At 38.3% G+C, this 23,075-nt stretch overlaps 1 protein-coding gene across 11 annotated transcripts in view; it reads right to left on the reverse strand.

Annotated features, from left to right (window-relative positions):
- Positions 1-23,075, reverse strand: part of SYNE1 (spectrin repeat containing nuclear envelope protein 1) — a 336,369-nt gene that overhangs the window by 134,700 nt on the left and 178,594 nt on the right. For all 11 annotated transcript variants that reach the window (XM_073894098.1, XM_073894101.1, XM_073894100.1 and 8 more), the window contains 7 exons: positions 21,641-21,835; positions 20,417-20,557; positions 13,598-13,765; positions 13,221-13,382; positions 5,715-5,909; positions 3,934-4,107; positions 1,124-1,315 (listed from right to left, as the gene is read on the reverse strand). In XM_073894098.1, coding sequence (XP_073750199.1) covers positions 1,124-1,315; positions 3,934-4,107; positions 5,715-5,909; positions 13,221-13,382; positions 13,598-13,765; positions 20,417-20,557; positions 21,641-21,835 — 1,227 coding nt within the window. The remainder of the gene's footprint in view (positions 1-1,123; positions 1,316-3,933; positions 4,108-5,714; positions 5,910-13,220; positions 13,383-13,597; positions 13,766-20,416; positions 20,558-21,640; positions 21,836-23,075) is intronic.

Raw genomic sequence — 23,075 nt, forward strand, 5'->3', positions numbered from 1 at the left:
ACCATAATCCTTTGAGGTCAGGAATGTATAAACACAGGCATATAGACACAAATACAGTTATTTTCCGCGCTCCTTCGCTCAGTTATATAAAATAGCAGCTGACTCACAGTTGCTTCTCAATAAATGTTCACTTAATTGTTGTACAGGATAATAATAGTAATTTCTAATTTTTACAGATTAAAAAGAGCAAAATTAAAATACTGGACAGTATCAGAATGAAAGGTGCATGAGGGGAAGTCTGGGTGAAAGTGTTCTAAGATTCTTACATTGACCTTGAAGAAGATTAAGAAATAAACTTAGAATTTATTAGGTATGAGTGGTAAAGAGTAGATACTGGGGAGAAAAAGCATTCAACCACTTAAAAATAAAGGTTAAAAAGGAGAAAAAAAAGAATAGAAAGAGGAGAACAAAAATAAAAAAACAAAAAGTAAGATAACAGAAGTCTACACAGATCAGTAATCCCCGTAAACTTAAATGGACTAACCCTGTCCTTTCAAAGTTAGAGATTTTCTGATTACCTAAATGTTTAAGACAAAGTACAGCCAAATGTCTTTTTAAGAAGCAAATCTAAAACAAAAGGACACAGAAAGGGTGAAATCAAAGGAAAGTTAAAGGATACACCAGGCAAATATTAGCCCCCCAAAACTCCAGTGACATAAAACAGAAATCACTTTGGGAACATTAAGATCACCACGTGAGAGTAAAAAGGCTCCATTCACCTAGAATATATGACAATATAAGGATGAGCCTTCAATTAAAAAGTCTGAGTATATCTGAAAAACAGAATGTAGGAGAATAAAAGAAAAATATTAAAATGTTATAGAATATCTTAATCTATGTTTAAATACTTTTTAAAATAGTCTATTTGCTAAATGTAGGTATTTATTTTCATTTTCTTTTCTTTTCCTACACCTCAGACTTCAGGTCTAGGGATTCAAACAGTCCTTACAAAACCTATTTGAAAATCAATGCCGAAGTGTGTGTAAAGCAGATCCGTGCTTAAGTATGTATCATTCCCCAACTCTTCCTTTAGGGATCCAAGGCACAGAAAAGGCCCGGAACAATGTAGGAGGATTGAGCAGTGTTGCAGCACTGGCTTGCTGCAGGTGGCTGGAGCCCTCACCTGGATGTCAAGCTGTTTGTCATGCAGTGCTCTCTGCAGCTCCAGGAGGCTCCCCTTGAGGGTTCTCAGCTTTACGGCCAGCAGCTCAGCCTCCTCCTTGGTGTGAGCCTTGCCTTCCAGCAGCAGGTTTTCATTGTGGACTGACAGTTCTGATAAGGCCACCACCTTCTGCTCTATTTCCACCAGCATGTTCTGGAGCAACAGAAATGAGGATGAAAATTCACACAGCTTGCTGGCCTCAGCAAAGATCCTTTCTCACATCGAAATACAACACTTCCTTAGTCTTTCACCAAAAGAATATGCCTTTGGGTTTTTTCCTACTTTTCTGACAGACCTGAAGAGTAGTTATAGATTTTTAAAAATTCCTTGAGCTTCCTAATTTTTCTCTTTTTTAAGATTAGATGTTATATAATGGAAAACATGTTGGAAAAGCACACGGAAAGCGTATTTCACATAGCCAACGGATAAGGAGAAAAGACCATGCTTTTGTATTATCCCATTATTGCGACTGTTTTATCATTTTAGTGTTAGATTGTGAGGCTTATGACTAATAATAGTAAAGATGTCATATGATCAACCCTTTGTCAATTTAAAGATGATTCTCTCTTTCAAGATACTTCTTTTTTTTTTGATTGCTGCCCTTATTTCTTGATTTTAATTTTTTTGTTTGTTATATAATGTACTTTTAACCTTCCATTTCTAAAAGTTTTCATAAGAATTTTACTTTCACTTTCTATGACAACTCTCTAGAGCTGCCTTTTCTTCTCAAATAGCGGCTAAGTTTAGAGAAGGAGCAAACTAGTCTCCCTTCTTCCAAGGTAAGATTTAAAACAAAAACTAAAAAAGAACAAAATAAAAATATCAAAGCTGAACAAGTAACAATCATTTTATTTTCTGCAGAAATCATTCTGTTCTTATATTCCTTAACTCTAAACTTTTTGAAATGTACTCCAATTTATATTTAATCAAGTAATCAAGTATTTTACTAATGAGAAAAGATATTTTAAATCAGAAAACTGCCATCAACTTGTAAGAATATATGTTGGAACCAAAAAACTAGAACTAAATGGAAGCATGAAATGTTTAATGAAATGGGGCTTAATGGACGATTTCCTGAAGATTATTTTTTGAGAAACTAATATAATTATGTGCCGGACAGACTCCTCCATTAGGCACAGCTGACACAGTGCTGAGAGCTCATAATACTTTTCAAGGCCCAATAAAAATCTTAATTTTAATTTCTTCTAAAATCAGAAGGAAAAAAATGAATATAATAATGAATATGTATTAATAAATCTACCCTGGATCATATTAGTCTTTGTACCAAAGCAGTTATAAAATAAAAATATAATTTTTAGTATTTTTATAGAGAAAGAAGCCCATAGAAGCAAAGTGCCCAGGGCCCCAAAATTCATAATGAGACCCTAGTAACAGCCACACTCCTAATTACACGACTGGCTTAAATACTACATTTGAATTGACTGAGGAACTGCTGTATACTTGTGTGATTCCATATGCTTCTAGTTTCTAAAAATGTTGTCAAAATACCATTTCAATACTTCATAAAAACCCTGAAATATATATCTGAATTGTGGAATTTATCCATAGCTACAAAAATAGAGACATCCAAAAGGGATAGGTGGGAGTAATGCTAAAACATAATTTTGGAATGCTAGTTAGTACATGTGCTAATTTTAAGCACTAGCAGGGAACGTAAAAAATAGACATTTCTTTCCAGCAAGGAAACTTTAGAAAAGACGATATAAAAAACAGAAAACATTCACATGTGGTTCTCTATTCTCTCCCATCCAGGCAGAGAACAACAGTGCTTTGAATACACATAGATAAGTTGCCTAGAGAATTTAAAAATCCAAGTTATAATGATCAATATTATAATAAGTCTCAAATCATAAAAGGAACGATCAAAATAGCATACTACGTATTAAGAAAAAAGACAGTGTTCGTTCATTAATGGTTTTTGCATATTTCCTGATTCCAAATAGGACATATATAAAGTTACGCATACTGATACTTAACCCTGCAGATTAGTAAGTCTTTCTAGATACTTGCTAGTTTGTTAAATGAAAGAGCTTCTAGATAACTTCACCCACATGTGAAGTCTATTATGTTGATAATCATTGAAATTCAGTGACTGGTACATGGGTCATTATCTAGTCTCTATACTTATACATGTGTTTGCAATTTTCCATAATGAAGATATAATAAAAAATATTACAATAAAAACCTTAATATCATTAGTCCTTACATTAATTCCAAGAGACCTCACATCAGAGGAAGTATTTTTCTGCTCCAAAAGACAACCTTCTATGTTCAGTCTATCTGCCTATAACTGACAGTTTTTCCAAGTTGTCCAAACAATATATCAGAATTAGAACCAAAATTGCAACAGAGCACCTAGAGACACCTCCTGCTGTGTTTATCCACACAGTTTATCCACAGTCTGATTCACTGATACGAATTCTTTTCATTGGGTTTGTAGTTCTTACTAGCCACTAAATGGAGATACCGTAAGTGTTTTTGGTATTTATGGTCTTTAAAAAATGTCCTTTAGGAAGCTGAAGATTTTCTAAAGAGTAGATACCACTGGTAAATTTTTTCAAAAGACTAAGTCCAATTTCGGATATCATTTAATCTTTTATAAGGTATTGTTTTTCTACTCTCTAACCATATAAAATATACAGATTGTGAAAAATCATATATCCGTACCAAGTCTTTTTATTATTATGTTTTCTGTAGTTAAACAATGTACTTCATGATGTTGACATATTCCTTCAAGACCATTTTTGTACCTGGCAGTCCACCAGCTGGGCCTCCATGTCCATAGGTTCTTTGGCTGTACCCAGTGCGGTGTCCAGAGTAGCCTTAGTGCTCAAGAGCCAGTGGTCCAGCTCGTCAGCTTCACAGCGATACCTCTGCAGAGCCTGTTCCTGTCTCTGTTCCTCAAGCTGATCATTTAACTTCTCCTAATGGATTAAGTAGAATGTAACACAGATCACCATGAGGTAAAGTCATTAGGATTCAACACAACAGAACCAGGTTCTTAGTCCTGGTTGTGCATCAGAATCACCTGTGAAACTTAAAAAAATAAAAAATAAAAAATAAATACCCATGCTTAGGCCACAACCTGGAGCGATAAATGAGTTTCTGGAAGTGAGTCTCAAGATTGGTATTTTTTAAAATGCTTCTCTGATGATTCTAATGTGAACCCAGAGTATAAGCTTCTTGCATAATATGCCTATGGGGCTAGGCAGATAATGTAAATAATGGAAACCGACCAAGGATTAGAACAAAACAATGGCGGAAGACGGTAAATGGCAATAGATACTTTACCTCAATGTCTGGGAAGGTGTAAGCAGTGGTGGGGACAGAACACCACCATGCAGTTTCAGGCAAGTGATTCCCCCACAGGAAGCGGGGGCTCAGTGGTACGAGTTTCTTGGGTGAAGGCAGAAATTCAAATTTTTTGTTACCTCTCTGGGTTTTCTCAATGATAGTAAATAATTCATATTAAAAAAAATCCAAGCCAATCACTTCATTTTAAAACTCCTCCAGGATTTCATAGCATGATTAGGGACAGTATTAATGAATTAGAAAATTAATTCTTAAGACAAATACTATAAATGCCTTATTTTAAAAATTATTTCATTAATAACTTATTATTGTTATTTTTAAATTTCTGGGTTCACATTAGAATCGTCAGAGAAGCTTGTTGAAAATAGAGATTAAATAAAGCTGACACACTGATTTTAAGTGTCTCCTAAACAAATAAATGAATATATGATTTGACTAATCTTATAATAGGTAAAGCTGGAAAGAGCCTACACACAATAATAGGTCCATGTTCAACTGAATTATGGCATAACCAGCAGCTAAATAAATAATCTTAAGTTCATATAATAAGAAATGTGTTGAGAACTGATTATGTGCCAGAGAAGCTGCCTGACCCTGGAGATACCAGGAGAGAGATACTCTAAAGGTCCTTAAGAGGTTTCCAGTCTAATCAAATATATAGGCGCAACATATAAACATTATATATGTTTAGGGCCAGGAATTCTAAGAGAACAAAGAAAAAGCAAAATAACTCATTTTGTAACCCATGTTATCATCACTAAAATTTATCTATTAAATAATGTTAAAGTTAAGTAACGAGAACACAGAATTACAAAATTATTTTCATGAACTAATGTGCTCAAACTGGCTAAGGGTGACTAAGGATTTATTCTTCAGAGTATTAGTAATACTGGTCATAAAATGCTCTTATTTAAACAGAGCAAACCATTATGCAAACCTTTCACAATTATTCTTTACAAGGCTCACGTCTACCAAGTTTTGCTTTCCACATTCTCAATTTTTCATGCTGAAATGAGTCAGAAAGTGGTGAAAAGACACATTCATGGCTACATACCGACTCAGTCTCTATTCACAAAACCCTCCTTGAGACACACACAATACCAGCTTCTTCTGAGTGGGAAACATAAAAATGTAGATCACGTAAATAACCCGCATGCTTGTCAACACAAGTTGGAGAGTGAAGGTGGATGTGAGGGGCACCTTCAGAGTTACTTGTTACCTCTAAAAGCTGCCGCTTCCCTGAGGCCTTCATCTTGATGGTGGACATTCGTTCGGCTAGGACAGTGAGCGTGGATTGCAAGGCCAGCTGTTCGGCGGGGTCAGACTCGGGAGACTCAGACACCAGCTCCTCCGCAAGAGATGACTGGAGCTCACTGATCTCATCTTGAAGCATGAGAATCTCATCCATCAATGCCTGTGGAGAAGACTGTGGAATCACACTCCTGTATGTATTTTTTTGGCCCGAGGATTCACATCCCTAGCTGAGTCTCACATTGAGATTAGTGAAGATTTTTCACGGGCAAGTCATTTAACCAGCAAATAGGGGTCCCACTAACCTAAGTTCCGAAATGAAAGTACCAGAATGAATGCCAGGACATTTCCGATTTCAAAACCATTTGTGTCCCTAATATAAATGAATTTGAACAAGTTAATTAATCCTTCTGACTTTCAGTTAGGCTCATCTGCAGTCCAAGAAGAGGGGGCATGCTCAGTCTGAGTCTACGATTCTATGTTGAAAACAGAATTCACTACTTTCTTCGTCAACATGATTTTTTCCCACTCCAAATTTCCCCAAGTCTGACACAACACTACACCTTAACCCAAGCTTACATGACACAAGACCAGGGAGATCCGTCACCTGTTTCTATGATGTCACCCTCTCCTCAGTGTCTCCTGTCCATTGCTGAGGCTTCAAATGCTTTCTAATGCTGAACATTCACAGGAGTGTATCCTTTACCCAGACATCTCTCCTAGATTTTAGGCTTTATATATTCAACAAACACGTTTCCTGGGTATCTCTAGCGCGATACATACAAAGCCTGCTTCCCACTCTGTCTTCATCTCAGTGAAAGGTAACACTCTCTCATTGTTCAAGCTCAGGACCTAGGAGTCACTCTTCACACCTCCTCTCCACTCGCCACATCCAATCAACACCAATTCCTCCACGACATATCCTGTAGGTCTCCTCTGCCCCACCCCAAGTCAGAGCCAGCTCTCTTACTGAATTGCTCTAATGGTCTACTGGTCGGCTCTCCTGCTTACAGGCTTACCTGGCCTCTCCCATCCAATCTGCACAAAGCAATCCGAGTGAGCTTTTAAAAAGGTAATCAGATCTTCTCACTCCCCTGCTTTAAAATACTTAGTGGCTTACTGCCTGTAAAATAAGAACCAGACTCCTTGCCCTACTTGTATGTCTCACCACTTCCCACCCTGGTACCATCCATACTCCCTGCTCACAACATTCCCGCCTTCTGTACTCACTCTAGGACCTTCAGCTCTTTCAGGCAAATAGCACGCTGATTTCTTTATTCACATCCATCACAATTATATACATGGTTTTTATTTCTCAGCTTTTGGTATGTTATGACTTACTCTTTGACTGGCATCTTGACAGGAGAAATTCTTATTTAGGATCTGAATGGTGTGTTAGAAAAAACAGGCCTTTTGGCTAAGATCAAGTGTAGAAAAAACAGGTGCGACCACATGAGGGCCCACCAGGCTTCATATTTACTAATATTTCATAGTTTCTAATGTACCCATACTTACAGAGTTCACAGCTCTGCCACAGGACTGTGGGTTCAGTGTAAGCCCAGTGCCTCCTCAGAGTGGGCTCTCAACAAATATTAAAAAGCAAAACAACAAAAAAACCTTCTCTTCTCCTAATATCAAGTGTCATACTCAATTGATTTTTAAAATATTTATATTGAAGTTATTCTATACATCTAGAGAAGTGCACAGACTCTTAAGTGTATAGGTCCATAAATTTCACAAACTGCATGTACCCATGTCCTGCCACTCAGATCAAGAAACAGAACAAGGACTCCACAGCCCTTCTGATCCCCTCCCCGTTACGACCTCCCTCCTTCCCAAAGATCACCACGGTGTAACCTGTAAACATCACAGATTACTTTTGCCTATTTTTGAGCTTCATAAAAATGGAATCATGCCTGAGGTACAGTTCTGTGTCTGGCTTCTTGCCTTCCCTGTCATGATGATGAAAGTTGCTCATGTTGCATGTAGAAAGAGCTGGTTATTTTTGTTGCTATATGGTACTCCACTGTCACCTGGTTTGTGGATCTTTCCCAGTTAAGCTTCTCTAGTGGGTTCATAGTACTATCTCACTGTAGTTTTAATTTGCATTTCCCTGATGACTACTGAGATTGAACACTTTTTCCTATGCTTCTTGGCCATCTGGATATCCTCTTTTGGGACTGCCTGCTAAAAATCTTTTGTCTGCTGGAGTCTTTCCTTTTCTTATTGATGTGTAAAGTTGTTTCTATATTTTGGATAGGACTGTCTGTGTTCCTTTTGGTTCTGTGTATTGCAAATATCCGCTCCCACTTTGTGACATGGTTGTCCCTTAATAGGAATGACTTCCCTCCTGCTGCCATTTGATAAAATGAAGTTCTTAACTTTATTATAGTCTAATATATCAGCATTTTCCTTCACTGGGAAAGTTAGGGTCAGGTTTGGTGTCTTATTTAAGAGATCTTTGCCTACCCAAGCTCATGAATGTATTTCCCCATGTCATCTTACCGAAGAAGATACTTTAAATAAAGTATGGCCCATGAAATAGTATCAGTCTGCAGAATGCTTGTTACCAATTCATGACAAGACTAAGACACTGTAGGTGTCAAGAAACTTTTAAAGCAACTTGACATTGATATGTCCAAGCAGTATCTTATTTTATTTTGCTAAAATACTGGTCTGATGGGTCAGAAATTTCAAAAATTAAGTACTACAGATAGTTTGAGAAGTTCTATTTCAAAACTCTTTTTTTTTTTTAACCTTCACATTTAGATCTACAATACACCCAAACTTAATTTTTGTGTCCTGGGTAGGCAGGGGTTAATTTTTTTTTTAATATGGATATCCAATTGACCCTCTATGACTTATTGAAAATACTATTTTTCATCCATTGTTTTACAGTATAATATTTGACATAAACCAAGTGTCTTTGTAGGTGTCTGTGTGCTTATGGCTTCTAATTCTGTTCCATTGACCCAGTTGGGCTATCTGTGCCAATACCACACTATCATAATTACTATTGCTTTGTAAGTTGCTCTCTGGTAGGATACATCCTTCAGCCTTATTCATTTTCTTTGCAGTTGTCTTGGCTATTTTTGACCCTTTTCATTTTCAATATATATTTTTATACATTTGCAAAATATTTTAATTTTTTAAAAGATTTTATTTATTTATTTGAGAGAGAGAGAGAGCAAGCAAGAGTGAGCAGGAGAGCCAGAGGGAATAGCAGACTGCCTGCTCATCAGGGAGCCCAACACGAGCTGATCCCAGAACCCCAGGATCATGGCTTGAGTCAAAGGCAGACACTTAACCAACTGAGCCACCCAGGTGCCCCTTGCAAAATATTTTAGAATTAGCTTGTCAATCTCCACCAGAGAACTTGCTGGAATGCTTTAATGAGACTGTAATGAATTTAAAGACTGATCTTGTTTGTTATACATTCAAAATGCTTTTTCTTCAATAAATTATTTTCCACTAATTCATAACCATTTTTTCTATTGCCAAATACATAAAATTCATATTATTTGGTCTCTTTTAAAGGCTTCTCCATAACTAAACTGACCCCATTTTTTTTTTTTGCACTGATCCTCTGTATGAGCAAGGACAGCCCCTCACTATCTTATACCATGTTCATTCCCATTCTCTACTCTGTGCCTTTCTTCACATGTGTTTATATTTATACTGCCTCCTACCCACTCCTGTTGCCACTACAAATTTTTAAGATCTGTGCTTCCCAAAAGACCTGATAGAATTTCCTTTTATCTACTTCCCATCACTGTAACCCACAATCCCATTGCTTTTTTTGTACAATGGGTTGGTAATTCACCCAAAAAGCACATTTTTAAATCATATGTTAATGAGAAAGTGTGTTTTTTTTCAGCTGTGCACATAGTAGGTGCTCCAACGCATCTAGCTGACTTAATTCTAACTCACAATAGATAAAAGAGGTATCTAAATCAGGAAGAGAAAAAGCCACCTCCTTGAATCTCAGTGGAGTTGACCAAGCCAGTGTGCAGTGAGGTCACCAGCTTCTGTTTCAGGCTCACGATGTTCTAAAACAGCTCTCTGAAGGTTCTGGAGTAAGGAGTAAGGGATTCAGGAATCCTGGAACTGTTAGTTTTCATCCTCTTAGGGTCAAGCCTCCCTATTCACGATTCAGTTTACTCTCAAGGGACAGTGGATGTTTTTGGAAGGTAGCTATAGTTTTAAACTTTGAGATCAAGCAGCCAAGCTTACTGGAGATGGGGTTTTCTCTTGAGGTAAAATGGTTTGAAATCAGATAGAGGCGGTGTTTGAATGCAACCGTGAAAGTATTAAATGCCACTGACTGCACAGTTTAAAGTGGTTAATTTTATGTGATTTGAGTATTTAAACAAAAAGATCCAGCAATCAAATATGTCTTCACCTCGTAACTCTGTCTCCCCTGGTGACCAGCTCTTCCCTTACAACATCCGACTTAAGACTAAGAGAAGGAGAAGAAATGCACATCCTTGGGTTTCTGACTTGTTTTTACAAGGACGATATGTGCATGACACTTCTGTGGTTTAGAGAAGTACCTTGGGCTTCTCTAAAATGACTTACCTCTGGGGAGAACATGAAGTTCATGTTTGGTTTAACACCAACGGTAAACGTGAACTTTACTGTGACTTTCAGAACTATCAACATTAGCACAGTTCGTTTCAAACTTGGAGTTGTCATGTATATTGAAAAAGCAAAAACAAAAACAAAATTACCTCAGAGCCCTGCTTACTATGCATCACAGAGCTTAATGTGGCAAAGACAGCACATACCCACAAAGCATGAACTGCCCATGACCATGAAGGTCCCTATCAAAGAAGGCTTATCACTTAGAACAGCCACAAGTCAGCTTATGAACTGCATTAATGCCTTAGGATTAGATCTACCATACAATTTAGAGAAGATAACAGGAAAGGCACAGCACTCCACCCAAATTCAGTAGATTTAGACAAATGTTTAAAGAAAAATATAGGAATCAGGATAGCCCTTTAAAGAAACATTAATACTTCCAAGAGAGTGTTGGGAAAGAAATAACAATTTAAGTGTTTCTATTAATTTTTGGAAAATATAAAAAGCATACTGGACTTCCTCACCCACATTCAGCTGGAACCTAAAAATAGTAATTCTACAACAGTTCTTGGAATTTTTAAAATGCCATTCCAGAAGCTAAGAACCAATTTAGACTTTGTGATACCATTAGCTTTTCACATGGGCAGCTCTGTCCCAGAATTTGTAGAACATAGGTACAGATGGCAAAAGTAGGTCAGATGGAAAATTTTAGATTTGTGATCATATGAAAAATACTACATTATTTATATTTTCTTTGCCTCTCATTAGAGCATTAATGTAATTGTTAAGTTCAAATGATGGATAATCATCATGGAATTAGCTATATCTCCTCATTGCTAAAATTGTTCACATTACCACTCCCAATTTAGAAAGATACAGAAAGTCAAGTAGTTGGCTTAATTACAAGAAAAGTCACAGATTCATTTCTAATATTTAATACTTAGCATTAACGTGCAATTTTGAGCTTTCTCCATTAAATCCCTTGAAGAAAATAATAATTTTGCTCAACATTGTTCATGCAGTCAGGTAATGGTGATTGGGAGCTAACTTGCATTTTCAGTTAGGAACTCTGGAATGTCAGGGCAGACTACCAGGATCCTGTTCTCATGCAGTTCCTAGATCCTGGGGGGGACCAGTGAAGGATCTTGGTGACATGTGGTGAGTCACCTGGGACACTAGAATGATGGGCCTTGAACAAAGGCAGAGATGACCCTGAGAGTAGAGAGAGGAGAACTATGAAAACCCTCCCGGGAATCCCTGCTTCTGATAATCTGAGCCTGTGACGCTTGAATTCACTCTAATGCAGCCTTTGGATAATGTATGCCAAATTCCTTTTGAATGTTTAGAGGAAACTGTAATCAAATGGAGGTGAGTTGTTCTCCCCCTCCAGGCAGAGTGCCACATGGGGCTGGGGGGGGGGCAGAGGAGCAGAGAAAACCCCAGGGAGCACACTGGTGCGACACAGACAACACCTCAGATGACAGTGAGGGGCGGCAGCTGGCAACGTGAAAACTGGAGTCTCAGTTTACGAGGGTGGTGGCACTTGGAAGAAAATTGCATTGTAATCGTCACCCAAGTCCCTGATTGTCCTGTTTGGTTTGGTCCAGGTAAACAAATACTTACTTTAATTTTCTATTTTTATAGCACTCTGCCCAAACCAGACTGACTATGGATGACTTTGGGATAGCAGAAAGCCCCATAGAAGGCAGTTTTACCAAAATAGGGCCTAAAAATGGGTGCTACACTTTGGTCTCTATCTTAAGAAGTCACAAGAGTGTCAAAAACCTGAAACCACTGTTTCCTCAGTATGTTGTCTCTAGATGAAATGTTCTCGTTTTTGTGTTATACTGTAAGGTCCTATACTGTAAAAGAATGCAATTTTATCTTAGACTATACATATGAACAACCAATGTATTCCAAGGTTATCCTGGGTTCCAAAACCAAGTACAGAGTTTCACTCTTAAAGCTGATAAATGTCCCAGTACTTGACAGATACACATATCATATCATGCTTTTATAGCACTTAATTTCCATCTAAAATGCCTTTCTTTTCCTCTGCCTTTTATAGGGTCATTACGTGCTCCTTTTTTCTGCTTGGGGTCAGGTAATATTTCCCCCATCAGTGTGACTGCATATTTAGGTGAACACCTCAGTACCCTTGGCTCCCAGTTATACCTGATTGTGCATTAATAGCACACTTGATCAGACTGCTGAAGCATTAACTAGATTTTAATATATGCACTTTCTTAGCATGCATTTTAAATTGATGCATTTTTAACACCTTTCTGAGTTAGGTTAATGTAATCATCTCTGTTTCTCATGTAAAGCTAAAGTTTTGCCTAGTTTATATAATTTTTTAAAAATTGATTCAAGTCAGGGACAACTCTAAGAGTATAACTTTGAACCCCTAGTCTTCAACTGCTTCTTTGCCCACTTAAGCCTGAGAATTATTCTCTAGTGATAATGGGAAGCTGCTAGGCACACACTGGCTAAATTTCTTCAAAACAACAATAACCAGAGAAGGGGGATGCGGTGTGCATTTTATTCCTACAACAACAGTTCACAACAACAATAAAATAATGTGGCAACTAGTAGGAAATGCACTCTGTGTGAAAAAGTAAAAAAGCAATACCAATGCATGCAACTTTCTTTAAGTTCAAGGTCTGAATTTCTATCTTCCCCTCTTAGATCCCTCCCTGAAGCAGTGGTGGAAACAACCACCGTTTGGAATCTTGTTTACTCTGTAAGAACTGATATTAAAAAAAAAAAAAAAAAAAAAAGTCAGTCTGCTCTCCCAAACACATGCTTGGCCGCTTGGCTGGCTGATCAGTCAGTCACAAGAGTGCACCTACTTAATCATGCAGGAAACTGAAGTCATTGCTATTTTTACCTGATGTTCAGCCATCTGGCTTTCTGGACTCCTGCTGTGCTCCAGACTCTCACTGAGTTTCATCTCAATGGCCTCCATCTTTGTGGAGATGGACTGGAGGGAGTCCTGGTACTTCTGCTGGCGTTCCAAAGCCTCATAGAGGGTTCGCTGCTTTTCACTGATCTGCAGAAGAACAGGATATTACCAAATGTTTCCTAGCCCCTTATCTTCTAGATTACAACATTCTTTCCTCATATGACATTCTTACCTCTGTGGCTCAACAGAGAGTATTCAACAGTGTACCGAGTGTGTAAACTCTCTGCATGTGTTGCATAAGACAATCGCTAAGGTAATCCGTGTCTGGTCAACTTAAACAATTCCACGTTTCAGAGACTTACCACATTCTTTAAAGTTTCCCAAGAACGCTGCAGATCATCCAGTTTAGCAGTAGCAGATGGTTCCAGCCCTGGTTCATAGAACTCCTGAGATGGCAATGTGCTGGGGTGGATTCTGGAGGCATTGGTCTGCAACCTCTCGGGAGATAGCGCTTGGTAATAAGCAATGTCCTGTGGGTACAAAGCCCAGTGTTGGATTCAAGAGGAAGACAAAGTTAACATGCTCTGGGTACTGTCTGTCATGTGGAAGAAAGGTTCAGGACTCACCTCTGTCCCAGGGGGCTATAAATTATAGAAGTTAGTATAATTCTTGTGACAAGAAGAATTTAAAGATCATATCAAAGCACATTACAGTTGCTTTTGAATTTTGGCTTCTATTAAAAAGCGAATGAATTTACCAATATTTCAAGTTGCCAAAACTCATTCTTAGTTTATACTCAGTAAAATGGAAATACAAGGATTTGAATGGTACACATGTTTAAAGCTTGATTAACTAGTAGGGCAAAAAAAGAGAATCTAAATTACCTATTTCCTAACATGTTGTTTAATATATTGATTAAAGCTCTACATAATTTAAAAAAGGACTTGATTTATTATTTTTTAAAATTTATTTATTTTTATTTAAATTCAATATATAAGACTGATGAATCACTGCTCTCTACCTCTGAAACCAGTAACACATTATATGTTAATTGAATTTAAAAAGTACTTGATTTAAATAAAATTAAATCTATAAGTCATTTTTAAGATACAGCCAGATCTTCAGTATTTGTGAGTTCATTATTCACAGAAATTAATTAAAATATCTTAATATTAAATAAAGGAAAATGTAATAACTTGGAAGTTAAAACTACTCTAAGAAACAAATAATAAAAGGGATTCCTTCTAATCAATTCCTGGAAGTACAGTAGAAATAATCAAAGTGAACGATGAAAAATAAAACTTTTGAATATTTTATTAGTTTCTTGGGATATAAGTAACATTACATATTTTATAGTATTCATAATGGAATCTATTCTATCAAGACATGTAATTCATGTGTTTTCAATTGTTTCTATGCTTATTTATGCATATTAATAGAAATTGAATTGGGGAATAATGTTTATATTCTGGGAATTTCTATTATAAAGTTCACTACTTTTACAATTATACTATTGAAGATAATTATGTATGTGGATTTAAAATACCTGAGCTTTATGGATAATAATGTCTTGAAAAAGGTCCCAGCCACTGGGGAGACCAAAGTAACAGCAGGAAGGGGCCTGGTGTCTGGTGGTCTGTACATGGACAGAAGCAGGACTGTGGAGTAGGAGGAGTTCAGACAGGAGTCTAACGTCTGAGGAGCCAGGACAACTGAGATTCCAGGGGAAATTCTCCTCGTAAGTAGCTCTGTAACTGGAGAAAGTCCCTCACATCTCATGCATTGATTCCCTAATCTGTACAGCACTGGGGAGTTCTGAGGATTAAATGAAGCCATATTTGAGTGGCCACGAGGCCTTGCACCTACTTTGTTTTTGTTGAGACTTCCGGATAAGTCCCTAACCTTAACTGATGACACTAGAATGTGGAGACTGGTTCCTCTTCATTTGTCATCCTGTCACCATCCTGAGTAGATTACCTGGCAATTCTCAAGTCTTTGCTTGGCTCATTCCCATTCATGCTCCCCTACTTTCACCCCGCTTCAGTCCTCCACACCCTTGGACATGACAGCCTGTCATCATTGACTTGGTTCACCCCATGTGCACTCGGGGCTATGTCTAAAGTTACTTAAACCCTTCTCCTGCCAACACCTTTGCTTCCTTCTCCCCTTAAACTCTGCTTCACCAACACCTGGAAAATCCCAAGCAGGACTCAATCCAATTTCACTTTCCAGAGTGCACGTGTACACATGCTCATGCACATACACACATACACACACACTCCATACACACGCACACACAGCTGAAACCACTGAGGAGATACTCCTGAAACTTCTCAGATTTCTAAAAATCTGTCTATTCCCAGACTCACCTTTATCTTACACTTGCCAGTCTCCTTGCTTAAGGATAACCCTCCCACTTACTCCCAGAACCCCATGCACCTTTGCTTTTTCAAGGACTTGGTCCATTAATACCCTCCTCTTCTCCTTGTTGACTCTTTCCCCAGCATATAAATGGAGTCCAATCTTTTCAGTCTAAAAACATCTTTTTTTTGATATTTTTCTTATAGGGTATCACATAAAAGTCCACAAATCATAACATGATGGGTCATCACACATGAACACAAAGTCGCGATCACCCTTTCTTCCTTTTCTCCCTTTCACTTGATAATCCAGCTTCTGCGAATAGTGGTTTACATTTGATAATGTTCACTTTCTCATCCTCATTCCACTTCTAAATACCCAGCTGAGCTTCGACCCTAATGACTCTTTTACTATGAAACAAAATGATTATTTTCAGCCCTTCTTCTGTCTGACCTTTAGAAGCATTCAACACTTCTGCCCGTCCTCTTCTGGAAACACTTTCCCTTGAATCTGTTCTCCTTCTAGCTCTAGTCATTCAAGCTTTTTGTGTAGTTTGTTTCTTCCCCTCCCTCTTAAATTTTGGTTATCTATAAGCTCCACACTCACATATTCATTTGTACATTTATATCCCACATGCTCTTCAAACTCAACATTTCCTCCCCCAAAAAAATCCAGATGAGAACTGAATTTAGGAAAAAAAATAACATTCTATCCACCTTTCAAAAAATGGAACTTCTACTCACCAAAGCTCTGAACTTGGGATTTATCCTCTATTTCTTCTCTCCCTTCCCATCCACTGCCTATTTAGGATGAATTCTATTGACACATATCCTTGCCACAGCACTGGTTCAAGTTCTCGTTAGAGCAACAACTTCCTAATTCCCTGGCAGCCTACAGGCTACCTTTGGCTTGCATACATTTAGCTTGGCTTATGCAGTGTATGAAATTGTTGAAAATTTCATCAAAGTAGGGAGTCTTTATAAGAATCCAGATTCACAGCTCCTTTTGCAAACCACAAGGTGCGTAAACCCGGACTCTGTGTGTACATGGCTCCAGTAATTCTAGCAGAGGAGAAGCTGCCTGGTGTATGAACAGAGGTGCTGCTCAGGTTCTCTTCACCCCCTAGCCTGTTTTTCTCATGAACATCACCAGTCGTGGCCCAGGCATCAGAGTGTGCAACTTCTGTCCCTTACTAGCTTCTCTGGTTCTGAATCTGTCCATCTCTATTCTACTGTCCACGTTGACCCAGGATGAGTTGTTCTAAAACCTACCTCTATACATAGCTTCTGGTTAAATTCTCTCTGTGGTTAACTCTTAGCGTCTGGATGAAATTCAGTTTTGTGTGTGTGTGGCCTTCAAGGTCCTGTCCTTCATGATATGTTTCCTTCACCCTTCTCAGTTTCTTTTTCCCCTTCTCCCTCCTCCTCCAAATCTGGTTCTCTAATTATACTGATACTATTTGCAGTTGTCCGATGGGTCATCCTCCTTCCAGCCGGCACATCTTCTACACATCCTTCCCACTGTCTGAAAAACTTCACGTCACTCTAGTGCACACTGGCTGCCTAACCTGTACTCCTTTCCTAAAGGTCTGGCTGCCATCTCTGACGCCCCTGAACTCCCGGGTCAGGTGCTTGTTCCAGACCACCCTCACCATGCAGTTTTCCCACTGTCATGGCGCCTGTCCCCTTCTACGGTGATTACTTGCCTGCTCTCATACAGACTGTGAGCTCTCTTAAGACCGGAGTGAGCATGTTGTCTTTGATTCTGAGCATGTCGTAGGGTCTCTGGCAAATAACAGGCAGGCATATATATGTGTCCCTAATGAACCGTACATGTAAAAACACTTTTATAAACTTTATCATTTTATATACATGGAAGGTAATACTATTACTGTCCACATAGAAAAGCAGAAAGTTGCTTTAAATGTAAAAATTTTAAATTAAATACTCCATTATAAATAAAGAAGCCCCTCAAAAGAGCCAGAAAAAACCAAATGTGTTATTTAAAAAAAATTTTTTTTTCTGGTTCTTTGTCGTGTGCATGTGTGTGTGTGAGAGAGAGAGAGAGGGAGAGAGCAAGAGATTGTGGGTGTGTATGTGTTTTGCTCACACTGATTAAACAGGACTGACAATTCCTGGTTTCTTAAAAGCATTTGAAAATATGGCACCTTTTGTAGATGAATAATTTGTATCTATTTGAGGACTACATAGATTCAATAAAATAGAATAATCAGTTCCATAACTACTAAGCAGAGGCAATAACTGGCATAGTGAGGGATCATCCTTAGACACCAGTCTCTTATTGCTTTGTGCTAAGTTATGAGAGTTATTATCCAGTAGATTCCTGAGGGAATACATTTGGAAAACTATCACTACTATTTCATTAACACTGTCCAGGTTAAAGAGTACTTTCAGGCTTCACATCACATTGAATTTTCAAAATTTTGTGAACTGAGGAGCACTGCTTCTCATTACAGCTGAGGCTGCTAAGGGACTTTGCAGGCCCTTTCAGCTTACCACAGAAAGCCTGGAACCCATTCCGAGCCTTTAACTCGGGGCCTAGTACTCTACATGGTACAGGATTGTGCTTTTCAAACTTTGCCTTCTGTTGACTCTACCAAGGAGCCCGACTCTTGCTTTGCTTCTGCAGCAAATCTGGGGGCTGCCTGGTGATTTCCACTCTCCAGTAAGCTACACCATTCCACATTTCAGCTAATGCTACTGTCAGAGGCAGAACACACTGACTGTGGGGTGGGGTGGGGGGGAATCAGTTATATAATGAAGATCTACTTACAGAAGCAGCAAGCCCAAAACCTTTTTTTAACAGCTGCAATTTTATAAAGCAGTTATATTTGGCTGCCCCTTGAAACAGTTGTGCACATTCTGTACAGTATTTTGAGTCTGAAAAGTGGAACTTAGGGGGATTCTAAATGTCCTCCTCAGCTTCCAGAGATAGCTTGTTGGCCATGTTGGAGTATTTGTTCATTTTCCTCTGACTTATATTACTGTATGAGAAGGATACCATGTGGCCGTAATGATAGGGTTGATCTGTTTGAACAACACCAAGCAGAACACATTTGCTTTTTAACAGCCTCCTCTGAGTAAAGCCTTCTGACATAAAGACAGTTTTTGCTCATCTGCAGTATCATATAAAAGTATACTAACAATATCATTTAATTGATGCTTTCCTTTGATGGGGGGGTGCCAAAACTGATTTAAAACAAACATCTCACTCATAATTTTAGGATTCGATTGAGTCTGACAGCTAAAGTAACCATAATAAAAACATTTGCATATTTTATCATTCATCAGGCTTTTTCACATGTACACTGAAAGACACTTTACAAGAAGTATCCCTGAGACTGACAATCTTAGAAAAGGGCTATTCTTCCCACAGTGTTAATCTCAAGGCCAGTGTTTACTGTTCAATTTGAAAAATTTAAGAACATTAAGTATATTATATCGGGTGATTGTTTCCTATACAATAAACAGCCGACTATAGCCATATGTCTCTGATTCTAATAACATCTGTGACCACAGAGAAGAGCACAACATCAAAGAATGAGTAATATGTATTTTAAAATCAGAATTTGAAAAAGTTTCCCCCAGAGTGCCTTGAACTTCTCCTTTTATTGTTTTTAATTTCCTCTCAACACTTTTGTTATTATTCAGTCCACATCCATCTTTCTTTCTAGATTATAAGGTCTTTGAGGGCAGGGGCACTGTTGTCTTCTCCTTTATTACCTACCTGTGACCCAGCACAAGATTTCATGCCATGCAGGTGCTCAGAATGTGTCTGATGAATGCATAAATTGATAACTTCCTAGAGCTATAAACATTTTTACCAAGAGAATTGTTTTATCTAAAATTTTCAACAATTTTATTTTCCTCCTTTGGGGGAGGAGGGTTTTTTTAATCACAGAAATACTATTTCAAATGCTTCTGATTTAAAATAGAAATAACTGTAACTGATTTGTAATATAGCTTATAGAACATTTGCTCCGTTTAATGCTTCTTTCTTAATAAATCTCAACTCCTTTGAACACTTACATAATTTCGTAGTCATGTAATTAAACTTTTTAAAAGCTATTTTGGCTAAAGGAAAAAAGGTATTACTTAACGTACATTAAAAAGTTTTGGCTATTGTAAAAGCATATTTTTCATGAAAATATGAAAACTCTTCAACATATTTAATTTAGTACAATCTAAATTTAGCATAAAACACGCTAGACAGTACCACATAACAAGGTATTACCTCCACTTTATAGGAAATAAAATTTAAGATTATTGATTATTAAGATAAGCAAAAATCACAAGTCTACTTAGGCATTCCAATATATACACTGGCAGACACCCCTTAAATTGGTTGACAGTAAATAAAGAAAAAGTATAATATGGTGAGCAAAAGCTTTTCATCTTCAAAATCTGAGCTGGTAAGTGGCAAAACCATGTTTAATGAATGTTAAAGTACAAAGAGATCATATTATTTTACAGTGGTGACACAAACACTTCATTTTCTGTTAGGATGCAGTACTCCATTACAGATAGCTGTGAGAAACTAAACGCCTTAAAACAGGGCTTTCTCCATCTATAATTTCTGTGACCTAGTTTTTGCTCATCTCACTGCTAGCAGCCCAGAAGAAGAGCGGATGTGCTGAGCCGGGAGTGGCGTCATGTGACAATCACGGTTTGTGCAACTTCACACCTAAATGGTGTGTCCCTCAAAGTCCAAGATTCACACCCACAGTCTATTAAGAACAGAGAATGGAGTCCTGCAACCATCCAGAGATCATAGCTAGAGGAATTCCAAATGGCTGGTACCTGGTTAACTGAAGCATCTGTATTAGCCACAGGTGAAGGGGAACGACACGCAGGTGGAGAGGAAATTTCACTGCCGGTTCCCTCCTCCCCAGACTCCTCAGTGACAGGTGACAGCAAAGTGTGACAGCGACCTGCAGTCATCTATCACATAAAATGTAGCCCAAAGGACATGAACATCAGTTAGCTCTGTTAACAAAAGACCTGGTCTGGCACAGGTCAGAACACAAGTAATAATACAGCAAACGTTAGAGATACAGAGACCCAAATCTACATACAAATTCTGTGTTAGTATTTAAAAGTTTTGTTCTCAAGTGAGTATGACTCTAGGGACCATTTGTAAAACAAACAGGGAAAGGGGGTGCATATCACAATAATGACTTTTGTTGTTTATTATTTTATTTTCCTTTCCTTGATGTCTGTTTGTGTCTTTATAGACAAGTAGAAAAATCATGAATCATACAACGGAGGGAAGGGTCTACAAAAGAAAACGGGTCTTTCGTGGACATCTCAAATTCTAGATATTCTAGGGAGATAAATGCACCCAAAGTGATACTTTGCCAAAAGAGTCCAGGTATGGTTACACACTACCTGAGGCACAGCACCTGTGTGTGGAAAATACACAGCACTTTATAGTTACCAAAATAAGTAATGCATTTTAGATACAAAGTGATAGGTAAGTGATGTGGCAGAACAGAAATTAATGGAACTTATTTATTTTAATCCAAAGCTAAACCTTGGATTTTTCTGTTTTCTTATTTTCCTAATAGTACCTTTTCTTCTATATTTTATTAAACATCTGTATAACAGAATACACAAACATATCTAGTCAGCCAGTGTTTTAGCTTGGAAAAACACAAAAAATATGTGTAGCATGATTCTCCTATCCCTCAGAAAACGAAAACTGTGCAAAGGAAAAATTTTTTTTTGAAGGTCAGAGCCTCTCAGTATTATTGCTAAATTATAAACCAATGCGTGGCCAACCTTCGACATATTAAATAATTGAGCCACCTCAAGCAAATAGCTTCATTTTAACTGTCACTGTTTACAGTATCAAAAACTCTATCAAAAAAAAAAAAAACTGGCCTTGGCCCAAATGTAGTCCGAGAGTTGAGGAGACTGCTCCTCAGTTCGAGCCACGAAGAGGGAACCTGGAGCCACTAGCCAGGGTACAGACAGAAGGGAGCGCGCTGGCTCCCAGCAAACCCGGCCTTCGCCCTTACTTACCATGACCACAGAGGGGTGGGCCGAGGTCGCGGGGAGGAGCTCCCCGTCCAGGTCGTCCGTTCCCTCCGCGAGCCCCTCCACCTCGGTCACCGTCAGCAGCATGGTGGCGTGCTTGGCTTTCATCGTCAGCATCTTGCACTTGGAGTTCAAGGAGGCGATCTGCTCCTGGTAGCCCTTGATTTTCTGAGCCAGCTCCTGGGGAAACATTTTCCCCCCCAGCCGTGTGTCAGAGCAGCATCAAAAGGAAACACAACTAGTAGCGTTCATCTTCCTCCAGCGCTGGCCAATGAAATCGCAGAGCTGCGCCAGGCGGCAGCAGCGGCCGCGGCCGAGAGGCAGGATGTGGACGTGCGAGCGGAGGAGCCTCCCGGCCGTGCATCCGCAGCCCGACCACCGCGCGGCGGGGCTGGAAGAGCGGCTGCGCGGCGCGGGCGGGAGACCCAGCGCCCTGCGCCCGGGGGATTCTGATCCCGGGAGAGGCGCCGTGTGCAATCAGGCACTTAGGTAACGTGAAGCACTAGCAACTTTCTTTAAAATGCGTAAAGAATCTGAAACTGCCAGATGGTTCATGCCATGGAAATTAGGTCATGTGATGACTAAAACTACAAAAACATGCAATGCTCAGCTCTTACCGCACGGAATGTATCAAATAGAGCAGTCAACTGTTACCGACCGCGTCGCAAAAATAACCTGCATGTCAATTCCTGTGACCAACGGAGTTGTTTTTTGTAGATAAGCTAAATATTACATATGAAACCCTAATTTTTTATGCATCTTATTCCCACAATAAAGTTTTGTACATTCATCAAATTCTCCCTCATGGACTCCATCATGCCTCACATGTTTCTGATGTTTCAAACTAGAGCTTTGAAGTCCAGTTCAAATTTAATGGCTTTTAAATTCATTTGTTGATGAAAAAATGTTTTAAGAGATAGGGGTGTTAAAGCTTTTACCAAGACCTTACTGAAAATATATTCTGGACAGCACGTAGCTCTCAAAAATCTAAAATATTAAATAAAAATAATCTAAAGTGGTAATTCTACAATATTAAATATTTATTTTCTTACTTAAAAGGTGTATACATGTTTAACAAAAATGAAGATGTGTATTCCAAAACATGAATCCTAAAAGTACCAAACCATTACTTTTTTCCGTTCCTTTTATTTGGCTCTGTTGCCTGAAAAGCTGTCATTTAGTGTTCGCATTGTAACATATTTTGTGGCAAAAACATTAAATGTCAATGTCTTTAAAACAATGGTATGTATATACATACATGCACACAGGCATATATACATACTATGCCTGTATGTATATATGTGTACACATACTATCATTTTAAACACAGTGACATTCAAACTAGAGCTTTGAACTTGGAAGTTCAGAAACAAAATGACAACAAATTGGTGTATATATATATATATATATATAATGTGTG

The sequence above is a fragment of the Callorhinus ursinus genome, unplaced genomic scaffold (genome assembly GCF_003265705.2).
Source record: "Callorhinus ursinus isolate GAN/ISIS: 27379988/994484 unplaced genomic scaffold, GSC_fseal_2.0 scaffold6, whole genome shotgun sequence".
NCBI classification, from domain to species: Eukaryota; Metazoa; Chordata; class Mammalia; order Carnivora; family Otariidae; genus Callorhinus; species Callorhinus ursinus.